The sequence below is a fragment of the Carassius gibelio genome, chromosome B16 (assembly GCF_023724105.1).
Source record: "Carassius gibelio isolate Cgi1373 ecotype wild population from Czech Republic chromosome B16, carGib1.2-hapl.c, whole genome shotgun sequence".
NCBI classification, from domain to species: domain Eukaryota; kingdom Metazoa; phylum Chordata; class Actinopteri; order Cypriniformes; family Cyprinidae; genus Carassius; species Carassius gibelio.
The window spans coordinates 12,561,912-12,582,198 of NC_068411.1; the positions used below are offsets into that span (position 1 = coordinate 12,561,912).

Sequence of the window (20,287 nt, forward strand, 5' to 3'; positions counted from 1 at the left end):
TACTTTTTACCATAGCCAATCCAGCCATCTATCCATCAGCAACCAGCCAATCTCTCCATCCATCCATCTATCCACCATTGCATCTATCCATACATACTTCCATTTATCATCCATCCATTCATCCACCAGTCAGCCCATCCATCCACCATTCAATCCATCCATCAGTTCATCCATTTATCATCCATCCATCCATCCATCCATCCATTCACCAGTTAATCTATCTATCCATCCATTTATCATCCATCCATCCACCTGGCAATCCATCCATCATTCCTTTCATCTCTCCAGCCATCCAAGTGAAATGTATCTATTCATCAAGTCAAACCATCCATCCCTCCACCATCCCATAAATTAATCCTTCCATCCACAAGTCAATCACTCCATCATTCCATCCATCTCTTTATAAATGCATTCATTTAGTCGAACCATCCATCCAACCCTTTGATCCACCAGTCAGACCATCCATTTATTCAGTCAATCCATCCTTCCAACCATCCAATCAATCTAACATCTATCCATCCATCCATCCACCCAACCATCCCTCCCTCTCTCAGTGTTTCCTACTGTACCTGATCAAATTTCTTCTGTCGTTTCTCCAGAGCAGTGCAGTTCTGTCTTTCTCTCTGCAAAGCAATTGTCATGTCCTCTATCTCTTCTCTCAGCCGTTCTTTCTGTCTCTCTATGCGTTCTTTCTCTTCTTCTTTGGCCCTCTCTCTCTGAACGGCGTTCTCCAGCTCTCTCTGCATCTTCCTCCTGGCCTCCTCCCCGACCTCCACCGCTGTATTCACTTCCTCTGTCTGCTTCTTTAGATCAGACAGCTGCATGGACACATAAGCATACAGTAATATCATAAAACAGAGTAAAGATACAACAACAGGTTTCTAGATGAGTGAAACATGGATGTGTACCTGTTGTGTGTGGTTCTGAATCTGGCGTGTAAGTTCTCTGGTCTTCTCCTCCTCCTCCTCTAGTCTCTCCATCAATCCAGCTTTTTCTTCCTCTAGAGCACGCACACGTGAGCCCAGTGCCAACTTCTGCCGTGTCTCTTCCTGCAGTAGATCCTAAAAAATATCAAACACACACGCATATATTAAGCATGCTTAAGAAGCCATCATATTCACAGTCAGAGAGACATCACAGTCTCTAAGATCTGCTTTAAAATGTAAAAACAATCAGAGGATTTCATTTCCTATTCATCCATCCAGCCATCATACAATGTGTTTCTTCAAAATCAGTTGAATTAAATGGTTAGTTCACCCAAAAATGAAAATTAGCCCAAAAATTACTCACCTTGAAGTCTAGATGACTTTCTTCTTTCATACGAATCCAGTCAGAGTTATTTTAAAAATGTTCATTGATCTTTAGATTAAAGTGATTATTATGTTTTGAATATGGAAATATTTCTTACAAAAATGCATTTATTCGTTACAGGAGGCCTTTGTTCACCCCCCAGAGCCATGTGAGAAAGTAATGCTATTTTTTATGTATGTGCTTTCTATTAAACTTCTTTTGGACCGATGCAGTGCAACACCCGCTGAGTGGCATCAAAGAGCTTGAAAGATCAAAGACATTTTTAAAAATAACTCTGACTGAATTCGTCTGAAAGAAGAAAGTCATATACACCCAAGATGACTTCAGGGTGAGTAATTTATGGCTTAATTTTCATTTTTGGCTGAACTAAACCTTTAAGTCCCATTAGCCTATTAATATGTAGCAGAAGAGAGCAAATGAAAACACAGACACAAGTTACCTGCACATCATGAAGTTGGCTCTCCAGACTGCTGACCTCCTTACTTAGGCGGTGAGATTTGGACTCAGATGAGGATAGGGAACTGGACAGAGACTCGAGCTCCGACTGAGAGGGAGAGAATTCAGTGTTTGGATGTTTTTAAAACTGGTTTGATTTATTGGTTAGTTTGTAATATTGTGGTTGGTAAACAAGCCAATTACCAGCTTGGACCAGCTAATGACAAGTTTGGACCAATTAGAAACCAGATACCATGTAACAAAATTGCTACCAGCTTAAACTAGATTTTCCAGAAAGGGAAGGATTTCTGTGCGCAAAACTTTTTTTGCCATTGTCTACTGTCAATAGTGTAGCAATGTACTGTATGAAGCATAGCTCTCAAAGCACTCACTTTCAAACCAAAGTTGTTTTCATTGTTCAACTCAACTAATTCACTTAACCAACTTTTGTTTCCAACAGATTTCTGGATTTTAACTGTAAAAATTGGCCCAAAACACAAGCTGAGTTTACATGAATTAGACCATCATCAGGTGCTGTTCCCAGGTGCCCACCAGAAATCAGTAAAAAAAAAATGTTTATTTTCCATAAATCAAGATTTTGAACTCTGATGTAAAATAGCCTTGGGTCCACACTGTGAAATTAGTGGCCTTAGTTGAAGGCTCATTTCTACCTGGAGTTTACTGAGTCGCTCCTCTCGCTCCTCTCTTTCTCTCTCAGCCTGTGCGAGGCGTGCGTTGAGTTCCTGTAACTGTCCTTCTGCTCGCTTTCTGCCCCTCTCGCTCTCCATCTTCCCTCCCTGTAAAGTCTTCAGCTCAGTGCTCAGGTTCATCCGCTCCTCCTCCAGAATGGCCTTGGCCTTCTCCAGAGACTGACGGGACTGTGAACATACATGCACATCAAAGGTTGGCAACTTAGAAATACAAACCTGACTTCCCAGTGTAACAACAGCTTGTAAACAAGTTGCATTTGACGTAAATGCTAAGAGACGCACTCTTTTGGCGTTGTCCAGCTGCTCCTGTAGGGAGTCTATAGCAGCGGTGTGTTTGATGCGGAGCTCTGACAGCTGGGCTTCGTGACGACGGGTCTCTTCCTCCAAACATCTCTGAAGCTCTCCTAATTCAGCCTCACGACGAGACCTTAACAAACACACATGCTTCAAATCAGGATAAATAAAGCTGTTCAAAATGCCTGCTTTAAAATAAAGTCTACTTTTCTGATAATTGTCATGAATGTGCACTTGAAGTGCACTTCAAATCTTAATATATATATATATTTTTTTAAATTGTACTTGTTGGTAATATAATATTAAATAAATAAAAGGCCACTTAAGTGTGTATCATGAAACTCTACTGTCTTTAAGAACACTTAAGTACACATTTAAAACGTGCACAATTAGAGGTTTTAAAGTACAAATCGTTGTTTTAATCTTTTTTTGTGTTTTAAAGTACACTTATGTTACATACTAAAGCACATGTAAAGTACTTAGTAGTGTGTTGAGTAAAGTAACATGTACATTTAAATAAAAGCTTCACTACAAATGTGATGAAAGTATATTGTAGTTTACCATAAATGCTTGTCACTACATTTGGCAGTACACTATTTTAAACCACACAATTAAAGCGATTATGAAATAATATATGAAAATATCAATTACATATGAAAGTGTACTTAAGTCCTGTTAAAGTAGCTCAAAACAGCATACTGAAGTTAAGTTACACTTAAACTGAAAAACATTATATTATACAGTGTGATTTTTTTATAGATTTGTATAAATTGAAACTATCATACTTTATTATTTATTTGCAATCAACATTCATTAAGTTTCCAAAACCATTACGGTGAGTTCTTCTGTACAGTTTTAAAATATATTAAGTATTGTTTTCAAGTGTATTTCTTTTTTACAAGGGTTTAAGTGTTTTCTAATTTTTTCGTGACAATTTAATATCAATATTTGTCTTTTAGTTGTACAGTTTCTGCCTTTTTTTCAGTAAGTATGTAAAGATTTTCAGTAAATCGTATTTAAAATAGCACACACACACACACAAACACACACACCTGAGCTCTTGCTGAGCAGCTGTAGTGTCCAGTGTATCTTCTAGTTCAGTCCTCAACGCCTCTAACTCCTCTCCCAGATCTCTCCTCTGTTTCTCAGCTCTCTCCCTCATTCCTTTTTCATTGTCCACCTCCTCTTTGAGCTCAGAGACCTGGGACATGGCCTCTCTCAGGGCTCTCTGAGACTCTGCACGACGTGCCCCCTCTTCTTCCAGCCTGAGGGAGAGTAAATGTAAGATATGTCATTGTTAAGGAGTATTACCTCTTAAAGTGGCTGTGCTACAAGGAATCGCTCTAAGATAGACTAATGTCTGTGCATGTACCGTGTCTGTAGTGTGGTGATCTCTTTCTCTCTCTGGCTCAGGCTGCCTCTCAGCTCAGTGACGAGTAAGCTCAGGTCAGACAGCTGCTCTTGGGCCTCCACTGCCTCTCCTTCCATCCGCCTCTTCCACTTCTCTTGTTCCAGACGGCCCTGCTCTTCCCTCTTCAGACGCTCTGAGGGAAAGGGAAAGACAGTTCTTTACCTGTTTGTGTTTTTATAAAAGAATAGTCCACCCCAAAATAAAAAAAAAAATTATTTATTTACCATCATGATATTCCAACCCCAACAATCCCAGTAACAGGAAGACAAAAGGAAATTTTTTAAAGAATCTTGATGCTGTCCTTTTGCATACTAAGGTGTTTATATTGAGCATGTGAGATGAGGTTCAAAAAGGTTCGCCATAAAAGCAGTTCATGTGATTTGTTTTTTTGTTCTCCACTATTGTTGTATGGAAAGGAGATGCATAGATATTCATCAAAAATCTCTCTTTTTAAAGAAATATATGATTGTTGTATATATGAGATACACTATCATTCAAAAGGGGTGAGTGAGATTTTTGAAAGAAGTCTCACCGAGGCTGAACATATTTAATTAAAATACAGTAAACAGCAATATCGTGAAATATTATTACAATTTAAAATAATTGTTTTCCGTTTCAATATATTTTAAAATGCAATTTATTCCTGTATGACAAAGCTGAATTTTCAATTTCAGCAGCCATTATTCGAGGCTTTAGTGTCACATGATCATTCAGATATCATTTTAATGATAATCATATGCTAAGCCGTTGCTCAAGAAGCATTTCTTTTGGAAAGTTTATGGAAAGTTTTGCTAAAATAATTGTGGAAACTTCCTTTTTTAGGATTCTTTGATGAATAGAAAGTGTTATTTGCATCTGGAATATAATTTTTTTGTAACAACCAAATGTCACTTTTGATAAATTTGATAAATAAAAGTATTCAATTCTTAAAAAGAATAAAAAAAAAAAAAAAAAAATATATATATATATATATATATATATATATATATATATATATATATATATATATATATATATATATATATATATATTAGGGGTGTAACGATACGCGTATTCGTATTGAACCGTTCGGTACGACGCTTTCGGTTCGGTACGCGGTACGCATTATGTATACCGAACGGTTCGTTGGACTAATTCATTATATTAAAAAAAAAAAAAAAAAAAACAAAAAAAAGAGAAATATAATGATATGCGTTCAACAAGGTAGCCCAATAACCCAAACGACGTAACAGGCAACGCCCCTGACACTCCCGAAGAAGAAAAAAACACCAACTTATATGTTTATGTTAGGCTACTCAGCAGGCGCTCGCTCACTCAGTACGCGCTGAGCTCGTTGCAAAATGGCCAATGTGTTTAACATACCAGAAAAAAGAAGATCCTCCAGTAACCAACAGGTCTGGTGTTTGGGTGCACTTTGGATTCCCTTTAAGCTATAATGGTGATGGCAAGAGAGTGGTGGATAAAAAAACAACGGTATGTCGCATCTGCAACATGACAGGGTACACCAGCGGGAATACAAAAAAAAAAAAAAAAAAAAAAAAAACACCAGCGGGAATACTTGAAACATGTCAACTCATTTACGCTGACATCACCTTATTGTGTCAGTATCTGGGAAAAGACGAAAAAAATGAGAAACAAGCACGCAACAAACTATCCCTGCAGCATTTAGACACCGGTATTATAGCTTACAGGGAATCCAAAGTGCACCCACACCAGACCTGTTGGTTATTTTAGGATCTTATATTTCTGGTCTGTTAAATGCATTAGACATTTTGCAACGAGCCTTCAGCGCGTGCTGAGTGAGCGAGCGCCTTAGGGGCCGTTCACATATCGCGCCTAAAAACGCGTGGAAAACGCTAAGCGCGTCTTTCTCCTCCTTTCCAAAGCGCTCGGGCAGAAGCGCTCATGAGGCGTCTGTCTTTGCTAAGCAACAATGACGTGCTCTCTCCATGAGACGCGGAAATTTCAGCGAATGATAAATGGATTTGCAAGCTCTAAAAATCGCTTGCAGTAGCTCTGCTACTAAATTTATTTCAAAATTGCAATCCATATACAACTGTGAACAGCTGTTCCTTCATCTTGGCTGAGTTCTCAACGTTGTTACGGGAAAGGATGAAGCTGATTGGTTAGTTCTTGTCACATGACCCGCGGTGCGCTTGCAGCATTCTGAAAAGTTGAGATGTTTTTACATTTTGCTGTATCTAAAACGTACCGAACCGAACCGAACCGAACCGTGACATCAGTGTATCGTATCGAACCGAACCGTGAATTTTGTGAACCGTTACACCCCTAATATATATATATATATATATATTAGTGCTGTCAAAATTAGCGCGTTAACGCATTCGATTAATTTGAAATATTTAACGCGTTAAAAAAAAATAACGCAATTAACGCGGTTGCAGTTTTTTTTTTTTTCCAGTTGTGGCCTTGTGTGTTCAACGTGCAAAGAAATATGGATAAGACCAAGGAAGGACTTTTAGACGGAAAGTTTCAGTATAAAACTCTGCCGGATTACTCTTCAGTCTGCCGCAAGAAACATTACTCTTCATTCAGTCTGCCACAAGAAACAGCAACATTAAAATCATGAACTCAAATGTCATTGTTTAAAAAAAACGTTAATAAGCTTAAACGAAAATAACAAAATAATTGTGTAGCGGAGTATTTTTTGTACACAGTGCCGCGAACTGTCAATCACTCCTGTACGCGTGCATCACTGTCCTCCTCAGCTGCAGCAACTTGCGCTCTCTCTCTTCATCAAGCTTTAAAACAAAAAGGGGACAAAAAGATCATATTGTCTTTGTGCATAGGCTATAGATTAATTAGATAAATGAATATCTAAATTTGTGCCTTGCCGTCTACGGTATTTTTTTAGAACTTAGAAAAAAGATGCTGCAGGGGGGGCTGCAGGACGACTCAACCTCCGCAGACAGTTTTTAATGTTTATCAGACAATAAATACTCAAGATTTTGCTTTAGTATAACTCACAACGAGTTTCACACACCTTCTCCGGCCACGTTGAGTTGTTGACACTTCACAGTGGGAAAAGCGACACATGCGCTATTCACTTGTATAACTTAAGGGTGAATGGGTAATGTAGTTTCTGCTCTGGGTGGGATGAATTAGGAAGCTTGCATTGTGAAGGGCGCTCTGAAAATCGGCAGTGCAGGTAAAAGATTAAAACCTCTATTAAAACAGATGTCCAAATGAGCGTACCGTTACGCTACAAGCACGTTCTGGACGCACGGAGAGGTGGCGGTACGCTCAAGAGCTATATTTGGAAGTGGCGGTACTGAGTACTGGTGCGTACTGGCCCACTTAAAGCAATGGCAATGACTATACTTTGGAATTTTTTTGCAGTCCACTTAGAATTCAACATGGAAATCATTTTTGTTTTTTATTGGCATTGATTGTTTTGAAATTCAAATGGTACTTACATGCCTGTGTTTTTATTTCTGTAATAAATATGGCTTTCAAGCCAACAGTTAATTTGGTGGATATTGATGGTTTATTGCAGGTATGTTGTTTACATGAGAAAATCTGTGTTACAAGTTAAACAAAAAATCCAATAAACAATCATATTTTGAATTTAAATAGTTTCTTTGTCTTGAGTTTACATTAATTATTTACATTTTACATTTACATATCCAAAAAGTTTCAGTCTTTTAATTGCGATTAATCGCGATTAATCGCGATTAATTTTAAAAAATTGTGCGATTAATTAGTTAATTTTTTTTAATCGATTGACAGCACTAATATATATATATATATATATATATATATATATATATATATATATATATAATGATCCCAAACGGTTATGTAAATAATTAATTCCAATATTGTGTTTCTGCCAAATGTAATAAATGCAGTTTTGAAATCTCCAAACAAAGACCAAATTAGATCTAATGAATCATCAACAAAGTATTTCAAAGCATAATTAACACAAGGACTGTTACCTTCTAAATCAGCGATGACAGCTTCCTGTTTGTTTTTCAGCTTGTTAAGACTCTTCACCTTCTCCTCTTCTTCTGTGAGTTGATCTGTCACTTCGTTCAGTCTCTCTTCCAGATGTTTTTTCTCCTGAGAATGGGAAAGACAAAGTCTTGAACCGCTGTACCATTCTAGCTTCATTCAAACAGCAGTCCTCTTCTCTTTACCTACCTTGCTTAATCTGTCTCTCTGCTCTCCCACAGTCAGCGTCTCGGCCTCCAGACTCTTCACTTTGCTCTCCAGGGTGACTTTCTCCAGCTGGAGGCGCTGACGTGTTCCCTCTTCCTCCTCGAGCTGTTCCTCCAGATCCTGAGAGAAAGAGACAGTGATGTTGAGAGAATAGTGGACATCAGACTCAGCCAGAAACACCCATCCTCCTCACCTGCACATGTTGCTGCATTCGCTTCTTCTCATTGGTCAGCTGAAGGGCCCTCTCCTCTTCCTCCTCCAATCGGCTCTCAAGCTCGCCCAACACATCTTCAAGCTCCTGTTTGCGACTGGCCAGCCGCGCTCTCATTTCCTCTGCCTCTGCGAATAACTCGGCCTCCGCCTGCAGCTGGTCAGTCAGCACTGACTTCTCCTCCATCAGCTTTCAAAGAGGACATCAAGATGAATGTGGAAATCAAACAAATAAACACTTTCTTTGGATTCCTAATATGCTCAACAAAAATGAGTGAAACGAGGAAATAAAGTTACCTGTTGATTTTTTCTGTCCAGTTCAGAGAAGTCATGCTCTAGTTTACTCAGATTGTCTTTGGCTTTCTGAAGCTGTGCTTCCCGAGCTTGAATCTCTTCATCCTGGCGGGTCACCTGCAGCAAGGGCTTCACCTGGATAAGAGGTCAAAGGTCACAAAGCAAATAAACACAAAAGACACCCATTCCAAATCTCATTTTCCAAAATGTGGGAATCTGCAAGGGTTAAGTGATATACTTTATTCAGCAAATATCAATAAATGTTGATACTTTTTATACTTTATTTAATGATAATTAATATTTGGCTGTTATTTTTTTGCCCTGTGTTTTTATAGTAATTATAATTCTTTAATAATAATAATTTGTTAATTGTTACAAAAAATACATCAAATAAACAATGTTATTTTAAACTTTCAATTTATCAAAAAATCATGAAAAAAGTATCACAGTTTCCACAGAAATATTAAACAAAACAATCATCTTCAAGTGTGATAATATGACATGTTTCTTGCGCATTAAAATCAGTATATTAAAATGATTTCTAATAGATCATGATAGTGTAGACAGGGGTTATAGCTGCTGAAAATTTGCTTTCATATCAGCTTTAATCCCAAAATAAATTGCACTTTGAAATATATAGTAAATAGAAAACAGTTTAAATTATAATAATATTTCACACTATGACAGTTTTACTGTGTTTGATCAAATGAATGCAGCCTTACCCTCCTCATTAGCTCCCTATTTATTGTCCTTGTGTTTGCAGTGTTAGTATGCAGTATGCAGTAAAAGAGTACATTACTACTTCATTTAATGAAAAATTATATACTATTTGTGTTTGCATTTTAGCCTTAACTACATTTGAACTAGATGCATTACCTTAAAGTTCAATTAAGCCCTACTTAATTTTTTTTTTATATAAAATGATTATGTAGTGCTGTGTGTTACCTTGGTGAAGAGTCTCCACCACTGCCAGTTTCTGAGCTTCAGGTACGCAGCACAGTTCCTCTGCATCACACGCAGAGCGCTCAGCTGCTGCTGCTTCTTATGGAAAGCCCTGAAAGAACAGGTCAGTTAATACGTATACATACACATACTACACACACACACACACACACACAGATGATTACCTCCTGGCAAGATATCCACGGGCCACGCTCTGGAAGTGGATGATAGTGTCAGTGATCTTCAAGTCTCGTTCTTCCTCCAGATGAGCCAAAACTCCAGCCCGGAAGAACACCTTACTCTGTCCCACCCTGAAAAGGTTCTTGTCCAGCTCCAAAGCACTGATCTGTAAGTCAAGTAACAACACATAATCAACAACCTGCACTGACAAAACTCCAGAATACCAATCAGAGTTCTGAATAAAACACTTAAACATCACTCATCCTGAAGCATTTGTGCTGTTCACGTTTATTGATCAGAAACACATATCCTCTATCAAATCAATGTTGTGAACTCAATAGGTTTAAGTTTGAATGGAATCACTTACCATTAGCACACACGCCTGTTTGCCATCCATAAAGGTTCGAGGAATAGCATTTGGAGTTAAGATCTCATACCTGAGACAGAAGACAATATAAGATTTTTTATTTATGCAAGCTATACCTCTATACACACGTTTACTTGCTTTACTAATGTAAATGGGGACATTCCAAAGATTTCTATTGCTTTACATACATCTAGTTATGAATAACCTAACCCTAACCGAAAACTTTCTGCATTTTTACAATTTAAATAAAAGTTTATTTTTCAATTTAAGACCGTTTTAACAAAGAAGGGTGTCCCCAAAAGTAGGTTTTGTCTGATTTAGCTCACTTCTGTTTACAGGTTTTTCCTCAAAGTATATACATAGTAGAATACACGCACCTCTGTCTGAACTCCTGGAATGGGATGCGGTTCGGGAAGCCCTGTCTGCAGATCCTGATTCCCTCCAGCACCCCATTACACCTTAACTGATCCAGAACCAAATGAGGACTCAACTTCCCTGCCTGTGACAATTTCAAGAACAAAAAATTAGGCATGCTACAATATTAAAATGATTAAATGACCAATAAATTCAGTACAAGTTTAAAGTGTAAATAAAAAAAAAATAAACCACTAAAGATTGAATTAAAATATATATTTGAAATGTTGCACAATGTAAAATGAGACTTGCTTTTACAATGACAGCAATGGCAGAGTGTCAGATGACAGCAAATATAATCGAAATGAGCAAGCATAACATTTAGTCTGAAAAGCAAAATAAGCATAAATGTTTAGTTTTTTTCCCTCCTGCTGTACATATGTTAGATCCCTAAATATATGTGAAACTCTCAAAAAGAAACTTTAAAAAATGTAAATGTTAAGATGCTAAAGGGTTAGTTCACCCAAATAGAAAAATTATGTCATTAATGACTCACCCTCATGTTGTTCCCCGTGAGACCTCCGTTTAGCTTCAGAACACAGTTTAAGATATTTTAGATTTAGTCTGAGAGCTCTCAGTCCCTCCATTGAAACTGTGTGTACGGTATACTGTCCATGTCCAGAAAGTTAAGAAAAACATTATCAAAGTAGTCCATGTGACATCAGAGGGTCAGTTAGAATTTTTTGAAGCATCGAAAATAAATTTTGGTCCAAAAATAGCAAAAACTACGACTTTATTCAGCATTTTCTTCTCTTCCGTGTCTGTTGTGAGACGCACTAATTCACAAATGACTTAAGCTGTTAACTTTTTTAATGTGGCTGACACTCCCTCTGAGTTCAAACAAACCAATATCCCGGAGTAATTCATTTACTCAAACAGTAGACTGACTGAACTGCTGTCAAGAGAGAACTGAAGATGAACACCAAGCTGAGCCAGATAACAAACGAAAGATTGAATCGTTCTCGAGTCAAGAACCGGTAGCATCGGTTTTCGGATCACCAGTAGTGATGGAAAGTTCGGTTCTTTTCTGCGAACTGGTTCTTTCAGACAGTTCGATTCAATAAACCGGTTGAAGAAAATGGTTCACCAGTTATTTTGCGCTCGACATAATGGCGTCATTGGCGATTCCTGCCCTTGATTCAAGCCTTCGGGTTACCTGGGCTCATAACACTAGCACAAAATCAGTTCAGAACAAGTCAATGTTTTGTTCGTTATCTGGCTCGGCTCGGTGTTCATCTTCAGTTCTCTCTTCACAGCAGTTCAGTCAGTGTACTGTTTGAGTGCATGCATTACTCCGGGATATTGGTTTGTTTTAACTCCGATAGAGTGTCAGACACAAAATAAAAAAGTTAACAGCATAAGTCATTAATGCTTATTGGAGATGCAAACCGATTCAAACTGGTTCAAAAAGATCCGGTTACATCGAATGATTCGTTTGTGAACCGGATATCACTAAACTGCAGTGTTTTGAACTCGGTCACAACAAGCACGGAAGAGAAGACAATGCTGAATAAAGTCGTAGTTTTTGCTATTTTTGGACCAAAATGTATTTTCGATGCTTCAACAAATTCTAACGGACCCTCTGATGTCACAAGGACTACTTTGATGATGTTTTTTTTACATTTCTGGACATGGACAGTATACCGTACACACAGCTTCAATGGAGGGACTGAGAGCTCTCAGACTAAATCTAAAATATCTTAAACTGTGTTGCGAAGATGAACGGAGGTCTCACTGGTTTGGAACAACATGAGGGTGAGTCATTTATGATATAATTTTTATATTTGGGTGAACTAACCCTTTAAGCTCTTATTGAGTAAAGAGAAGTCCCATGGCAACTTTTCAATTTCTAGTAAGATTCTATAATTCATTTTTGCCTTTTTCTTACCTTTTTCTCATGGTTAGGGATGATGCAGCGCAGGAAGTTGGGGTTGGTGTTGCGGAGGGTGGCCATCAGTTTAGTGAGAGACTCTTTATAGAGCTGTCCCACCGTCCGAAACATGCCCTTCTTTGTCTTGAGCCCGGCGGCCCCAAAACTCACCGGTCCACTGCTCTCACCAGATGACACCTGATCCAGACCCACAATCCTCTCCACTGACAAGCACAAAACAGAGATGTTAACATATAAAATGGACATGTGTATGGCATGTTCAAACAGCACTTTGACTCTATATTAGAGCTATTAAAACATACAAGAACCAGAAATATATTTTTTCTGTTTTGGTAAAAGTCTTAGTATGAATGTGTTGTTCTGTGTGTTGTCTTTAAGTTTCTCCAAACAGAAAAAATATTATTTCTATATTTAAAGAACCTTAAGAATGCTTTATGAAGAATAAACTAGAGACAAGCAGATCACATCCATCTAATGTTAAACTCAACTAAACTAACTAGAACAAGCTCTATAGCAACCCATGAAAAACAAACAACACTTTCTACTAAACTACAGTGCAAAACAGCAACCCACGCATCACATCACAATCTGATGCTATGATAGAGAGATGAAAGAAAGAGTAGAATGTTAATCAACAGTTAGATGAACTGATGAAGAGATTAAAAAGCAAGAGCAGAAAAACCTACTGCTGTCAGTGCCATTGGTTTGCAGTGTGGCATAAGAGTCAAAAAAGTACACGCGAGGAAGAGTTTGAATATCTGAGGAGAGGAGAGGAGAGGAAAGAAGAGGAGAGGAGAGGAAAGAAGAGGAGAGGAGAGGAGAGGACAGGAGAGGAAAGGATAGGAGAAGAGAGGAGAGGAAAGAAGAGGAGAGGGGAGGAGAGAGAAGATGAGAGGAAAGAAGAGGAGAGGAGAGAGAAGAGGAGAGGAAAGAAGAGGAGAGGAGAAGAGAGGAGAGAGAAGAGGAGAGGAGAGAAAAGAAGAAAAGGAGAGAAGAGAAGAAGAGAGGAGAGAAGAGAAGAGAAAGCAAAGCGTTAGTCTATTGTAGATTACAATATTAAATATTAGTAATAGAGTGAAAAATTAATTATTAATACTGCATTATCAAACATTTATTAAAAACACAATCATATATCCTTCCTTTGATTATACTGACAGCATTAAGACAGTTTTAAGCTGTTTTACAGTTTGTATTGTTTTTAACATTAACCATTTATAAGTACATGTAATGCATTAATATTACTTAGTACTTATATAATATATAATTATATAATATATACAACTATATAATGTATAATTAATATAATATAGTATAATTACATTATAACAAGATCAACTTAAAATAAAGTGTAACCTTACCAGTTTGTAATTGCATCAAGCTATTAATTTATTTAACGTTATTGTTAATATTAATAATAATAATTATATTTATCTATTTATTACAAACTTATTAGTATTAGTAGTAGTAGTAGTTTTCTTGCTTCTGAATGTAAAATCTTGGGAAATAGTAATTAATATTATTATTATTATTATTTATTTAATTTATTTATTTCCTTCTGACATTTACGGAAATTAATAATAATACCAACAGCACTAATATTATTTGTTTACTTGTGTATTTCTGCTTTAAATAAGTAATAGAATAAAAACAAAATTAATAACCATTTATTGATAAATAATGCTAATATATATCAGCATTTTGTTTGTAATAAAAACTTTAAGGCTTTAATTTAGCCGCTTTAAGGTTTGTATTGTTTGTACCAGTTTGTTATTGTATGAAGCAATTAACTTATTGTTGGTGGTGTTGTAGATATTAATAATAATAAAAATATATTTATTTATTCAAATACTTTTAAAAATATTTATTTATTTATTTATCCTTAATAATTATTTTATTTTATTTTATTTTACTCACCCTCCCTCCACAGCTCAGAGATGAAGGGATCAGATGACTGATGCAGGAGAGATGCAACATTATCATTCAATGGATCCATGTTCTTTATCAGCCACTCATCTGCCTTATAGTCCACCTGGCAGAGTAAGAAAGTATTATGACTGCACGTTGACTAGAAAACCAAGAAACCGAGACTACACCATAGTAAAAAAAATTCATCTGACCTTGCCAGCATAGTGTATAATGGAGAAGTCGGCCTCTTCTTTAATCTGCCGCGGCCGCATGAACTTTGAGTGTGATCCCTGCTCAGCTGACAGCTTGTCCACAAATGAGCGCTCAGTCGCCCTCGGAAACCAACACTCCTCATCCAACAGTGCCAGGACGCCAGGAGGATGAGCCTGTGGAGCAAACCAGCCAGAAACACTATAAAGATACCGCATGTCAAATCAGGTGTTTCTACCTGATGTGAATTAAGATGTACACACAAACACACACACTGACCGGCCTCTCGATGAGGTCGATGCAGGGCTGAAGATCCAGACCGAAGTCGATGAAGCTCCACTCGATGCCCTCTCGCTGGTACTCCTCTTGCTCCAGTATAAACATGGTGTGATTGAACAGCTGCTGTAGCTTCTCGTTAGTGTAATTGATACATAACTGCTCGAACGAGTTCAGCTGTTCAGAGAGAGAGGCAGAGAGAGATTAATATTTCTCAGCTGAGTAATAAACAAGCATTAAGACTCTCAGAGCTCGCTCACCTGGAAGATCTCGAACCCAGCGATGTCCAGGATCCCGATGAACGAGGCCCCCTGACGCTGTCTGCGGTCCAGCGCTCTGTTGATCCGGTGCACCAGCCAGCGGAACAGACGCTCATATGTGGCCTTCGCCAAAGCCTCCACCGCGAAATCAGCCTAAACGCACACAGACATGAACAAAAACATTTATATTGTACAGCACCGTTCACGATCCTTCAGGAAACATTCTAATATACTGGTTCACTGGATCATAATCAATGTTTAAAATGGTTTTGCTGCTTAATATATGTATGGAAACTGTGATACATTTTTTTTCAGGGATCTCTGAGGAATAGAAAGTTCATAAAGTGCAGCATTTATTCAATTATTTAATCAAAAACTAAATTTGGCTTTTAAAATACCCCCAAAAGGTCATTTAAAGCTATTATTGTGTTAAATGGTTAGGCTACAATGGCCTAACGTAAAGTATGGAACATCTCAGTATTTTCTGTTCATGCAAAGAATAGTCACTAGTGACCAAAACATTTCATTCATTCAGGGATTCAGTTAATGGCTCTCTCTCTATAAATGGGCTACTGAATCATTGGTTTATACGATTTGTTCAAAACATGGATTCATGGCTGCTGTGGCTTCATAGGTAACATTTTCATTGACAAAATTGAACAAAACGCACAACATTTTTGCAATTTGAGCAATTTTGCACAGTATTACCTTCTTGTTTACCGAACTGTTGTATAAAGTCACATTTGCGCATATGTTCTTTGTGGAATAAACAGTATTCTTGTGATTGCTCTCGCTGCTTGTGTGAAATCGCTTATCATATAATATAAATATGTGACAAAAACTCATACAAATCATTTTTTGCCCCAGTATCTTGAATTTTTAGGGCATGACTGAATTTATGTAGTGGTTGTCCTGCATCACATTCGTCAACAGTCCACTGTATAAAATGTAAGATGACATACAGGTCTGGTCATTTTTGCATAACTTATTAACTGAGTTAAACATCTTTTACACCTACCATGGGTAAACCGTGCATTAAATGTGCTGAAGTAACACTGCAGTGTAATAAAAACGTTTCCTTTCTATGTATTTGTAGTTGAAATCTTCATGAAGCCACACAAACACTCACCTGCTGCTTGGTCTGGGCCTTCTGCACGTACTCGCGGCCCACTTTGATGCGTGGAGTGAGAATGGCTCGGCTGAACTCCAGGACACTGATGCCCAGCAGGTGGCAGAGTTTCTGCGCTGCTGTGTCGTCCGGCATCGAGGCCTGATCTGTGTTCTTCTCTTTCTGAAACGTGATGTTCCCAAACTGCAGCACTGCAGAGATCACCTTTAACATAGCTGAAACAAAACAGAGACGGAGCAGGATGGAAAATCAGTTCTTTTTGTTCAGTGGTCAAGTACGTGTTATATGTTTTCTTCTCCATCTATTTGAGAACCTCCTCTCTTACATGTGGATTCTTCCTGGGTGAAACCCATGATAGTCACCGAGTCCATTGTCTGGGTAAAGTTTTCTGAATCACTCTGACCCGGAACAGGAAGTGACCCCCCACAGATAAAGCGGTACTGATCCGCACTGCCCAGCAGAAGCTCCTCTACAGAGAGAGTGAAAAATAAAAATGTTTCAATGAAAGAGAATGAAAACATTTATATTGTGCAGCTGTGTTATGTGTGTGTTTGTCTTCTACTGACTTCTCATGGCCTCAGAAGCTCCAGAGAGGAGCTGGTAGAAGATATGGAAGGTTCGCTCTTCTTTAGCCTGACGAATGGCTCGGGACTTCTCCAGCAAATCTGATACACGTGTGGGTTAAAGAGAAATGCACCAATAGAAACCTTGTTTATATAGTCTACATCATAGGCTGTCATTAACTGAATGAAGAAAGGCAGCCCAAATTTCATTTATTTTAAGTTGTCGACTGGTGATTTTTAGTGGATGTAAGGATACAGGTCTCAATATTAGCACCAACAATATATCCAGCAACATCAAAATTGATTCTGATGAATTTGCCCTAAAACAAATATAAAAGCTTGTTAGAACCGATCGAAACATCAAGTTCAATATCTCAGTTCAAGTGATGATGGTTGGATGTGCCGTTGCAGGGCTTACAAATCTGGAAGAATTGTCATTTTTGACGGTTTTGGCATTGCCGAAGGCTTCAAGAATGGGGTTTGCTTGTAGTAGCTGTCTCTCCAGTTCCCCCTAGACACAGGACAGGAAGAACAGCATGTCAGTGCAGGAATATTACCAAAACCACAGAAAAAAAGCTCAAAGTATCACAGTATCAGCATCAGCATCAGCATCAGCATATAACTGCAGCCAAACAACTCTCACACAAACACACATACATGTTTACTTCACTTAATGGAGACTTGGCACAGAATTATATTATTTTTGAATAAAGCAAATTATAATTACTATAGACTCCAAACATTAACTCAGTTATTATTAAGACAAAGGGTGTTCCCCCACAAAAAAAAGGAGTGCAGATGTATTGTAAGGTGACGTGATCTTAAGTCTTGTTTGTCAATTTCACAAACAAAAAAAAAACATCACTGTATGATAATGCACAAAAAAACATTTTTTATTTAAAAATAAAATATTTACATGTGTATGCAAATTAGGTATATAAATAAAAAAGTTAAGGTATTATTTATTATTTAGTTATAAAGTAAATAAAAGATCAATCTAGGCATTTTTGACATTTGACGTTTAATCCAAATGTTTAATTCAACAATGTAATTTGCTTTTTATTTTTATTATTATTATTACAAAAAGTGATAAAAAAGTAAGAGGACAAGATTGCATAAAACATGTTTCGTGAATTAAAATTAAATAAATAAATAAATACATTTAAATCAGGTAAAATAGGTAAAACAAAATTTAAAAACCACTGCCCTAAACCAAACCCTAAAAGAAAATTGTGGACAATAAAAAAGAAATTAAAAAAAATATAAAAGGTGGTCCTACATTAAAGCTAGGTCTAAAACACACACACACACACACAGTTGAAAGTGCAAACTTTCAAAATAAAATTGCAGCTCAGCCACAGCCTTCAGATGAAAACAATACAACAACAAATAAATTGTACAAGCTAGATAATCTGTTTTGGCTCTGAGGTTTTGCTCTTACCCTCAAAGAACAGTGTGCTCTAAACTCTCAAAAATAAACCATAGCAAAGCTTTACAATAATATGCATACAGCGCCCCCTGCAGGCCCCTAGTGGAAGTATTAGAGCACCCATACTCACATACTGCATAGTCTGTTAGAGTCCACAAAATAAGAGAGAGATGGGGTGGTTGAACAAGTGAACAGGACAAACAGGGGACAAAAAAATATAACATACTGGTGAGCAAAAAACATAAAAACATGGTTAACAAAACAAAACAAATAAATCCACACATTATGAGGTTAAAGTGGCAGGACATGAATTAGAACGGCTGTAATCTGAACTCTTTCCTGTTAGCCGGATGTGTCAGTCAAGAAGAGAAAAGCCCCCACTCACCCTGTTCACAGCACTACTGCCACGACCCAGAGAGCGCGTCCCATCCATCTTCAGCCCAGAGCAGAGGACAAAGAGAAAGAGAAAAGAAGAGCAGAAAGAAACAGCAGGACCCAGGAAAGAGAGGAGACGGAGAGAGAAAAGCAACCAAGAAGAGCCAAAATCCACATATTAGAGAAAAGCTGCATATAGCCCACAGATACACCAGCACTTACAGCTTTATAACTCAAGAGTTAACAATAACGATGAACTGAAGCAAGAGTGAAAGCTTTAGACCAAGAGTTCCAGCTTAAATTATAAACAATATTTATTTTTATTTTAACATTTAATGCAAATAATGTTTTTGCAGATTCAATATAAAATGTTGACAAAAAATACAACCAACATAATTTTTATCGGTGAATGTATTGGCAAGGCAAGTACAAACACTGGATCTGCAGAAGATTTCGTAATATTTTTGTAATTATTATTGTATTATTGCATTATGTATCATTTATTCTTATTGTTGAACAGAGATATTGGAGAACTAGGCTGCAGAAAAAAAACCACACAAAAAAATAATAGAATCGCAAGGTAAGCATGTGCTGACTTGTTAGAAAAGCAGAAAGTAGAAATAGCTGCCTCTTCTCTCCCTTATAAGTCCCCATGTTTACCTGCAGGGCGCTGTCTTTGGGACGACCCAGAGTGCCAGACTTGTGTGAGGACGCAACATGTGCCAGATACTGAATCACTTTTTTTGTGTTCTCCGTCTTTCCTGCACCAGATTCCCCTCTGAACACACACACGTATATAATCAGTACAAATAAACCACCTTCTGCTGTAAAATAGGTTTAGTCTATTTTCAGAGTTATTCAAACAAATACTAGCAGATGGCTTAGATTTTAACAAGATACAAAACACATATGCTGAAATAAAATTAGCAACACACGCCATAATGATGGAAATAACATGTTTTGATTGTCTCTCTAAATGAAATTTATATGCATTATACCAAGGTCGAGAGAACCAACAGAGCAAAATATTCTGGTAACTTACTGTTTACTAAATTTCTCCCTTATGCTGTAAAACGTACTCGGTTACTAACGTAACCTCGGTTCCCTGAAATACGGGAACGAGTACTGCGTCGAAGACGCATATGGGAAAAACCCCCTTTTTCTCCTGAACTGAAGCCTTATTCAATCACGCAGTGAAACTGCACAGCCATTGGATCGTGCAGTGCTATTAAAACAAACCAATGGCTTGGCAGCGGTGCTGCACGAACCTATGGCAGCGAAGCCCGCCAAAGCCCGCCAATATGGGCGGGGAATCTGGCTATATATTGGCCGCTTCGCCACAGGAATTCAGGTTACTTCGACTGAAGCGACGACTGAGTTGTGCAGCCTTTTTAGCATGGCAAGGAACGCAGTACTCGTTCCCGTATTTCAGGGAACCGAGGTTACGTTAGTAACCGAGTACGTTCCCTTTCAATACTTCACTCGTACTGCGTCGAAGA

The 20,287-nt window shown here is 37.7% G+C and overlaps 1 protein-coding gene across 4 annotated transcripts in view; it reads right to left on the bottom strand.

The window, feature by feature from the left end:
• myh14 (myosin, heavy chain 14, non-muscle) overlaps positions 1-20,287 on the bottom strand; it is a 45,726-nt gene that overhangs the window by 8,851 nt on the left and 16,588 nt on the right. For 2 of the 4 annotated variants that reach the window (XM_052578284.1, XM_052578283.1), the window contains exons 6-33: positions 19,449-19,566; positions 18,799-18,846; positions 17,403-17,495; positions 17,241-17,304; positions 16,988-17,086; positions 16,747-16,890; positions 16,422-16,636; positions 15,293-15,445; positions 15,036-15,209; positions 14,759-14,932; positions 14,556-14,670; positions 13,328-13,399; positions 12,639-12,844; positions 10,714-10,835; positions 10,337-10,406; positions 9,975-10,135; positions 9,793-9,901; positions 8,851-8,982; positions 8,537-8,743; positions 8,326-8,463; positions 8,121-8,244; positions 4,123-4,294; positions 3,803-4,015; positions 2,739-2,883; positions 2,418-2,624; positions 1,751-1,855; positions 909-1,061; positions 570-818 (exon numbers count right to left, since the gene is read on the bottom strand). In XM_052578284.1, coding sequence (XP_052434244.1) covers positions 570-818; positions 909-1,061; positions 1,751-1,855; positions 2,418-2,624; positions 2,739-2,883; positions 3,803-4,015; positions 4,123-4,294; positions 8,121-8,244; positions 8,326-8,463; positions 8,537-8,743; positions 8,851-8,982; positions 9,793-9,901; positions 9,975-10,135; positions 10,337-10,406; positions 10,714-10,835; positions 12,639-12,844; positions 13,328-13,399; positions 14,556-14,670; positions 14,759-14,932; positions 15,036-15,209; positions 15,293-15,445; positions 16,422-16,636; positions 16,747-16,890; positions 16,988-17,086; positions 17,241-17,304; positions 17,403-17,495; positions 18,799-18,846; positions 19,449-19,566 — 3,982 coding nt within the window. The remainder of the gene's footprint in view (positions 1-569; positions 819-908; positions 1,062-1,750; positions 1,856-2,417; positions 2,625-2,738; positions 2,884-3,802; positions 4,016-4,122; positions 4,295-8,120; positions 8,245-8,325; positions 8,464-8,536; positions 8,744-8,850; positions 8,983-9,792; positions 9,902-9,974; positions 10,136-10,336; positions 10,407-10,713; positions 10,836-12,638; positions 12,845-13,327; positions 13,400-14,555; positions 14,671-14,758; positions 14,933-15,035; positions 15,210-15,292; positions 15,446-16,421; positions 16,637-16,746; positions 16,891-16,987; positions 17,087-17,240; positions 17,305-17,402; positions 17,496-18,798; positions 18,847-19,448; positions 19,567-20,287) is intronic. The other 2 variants (XM_052578286.1, XM_052578285.1) reach the window with 1 other exon arrangement.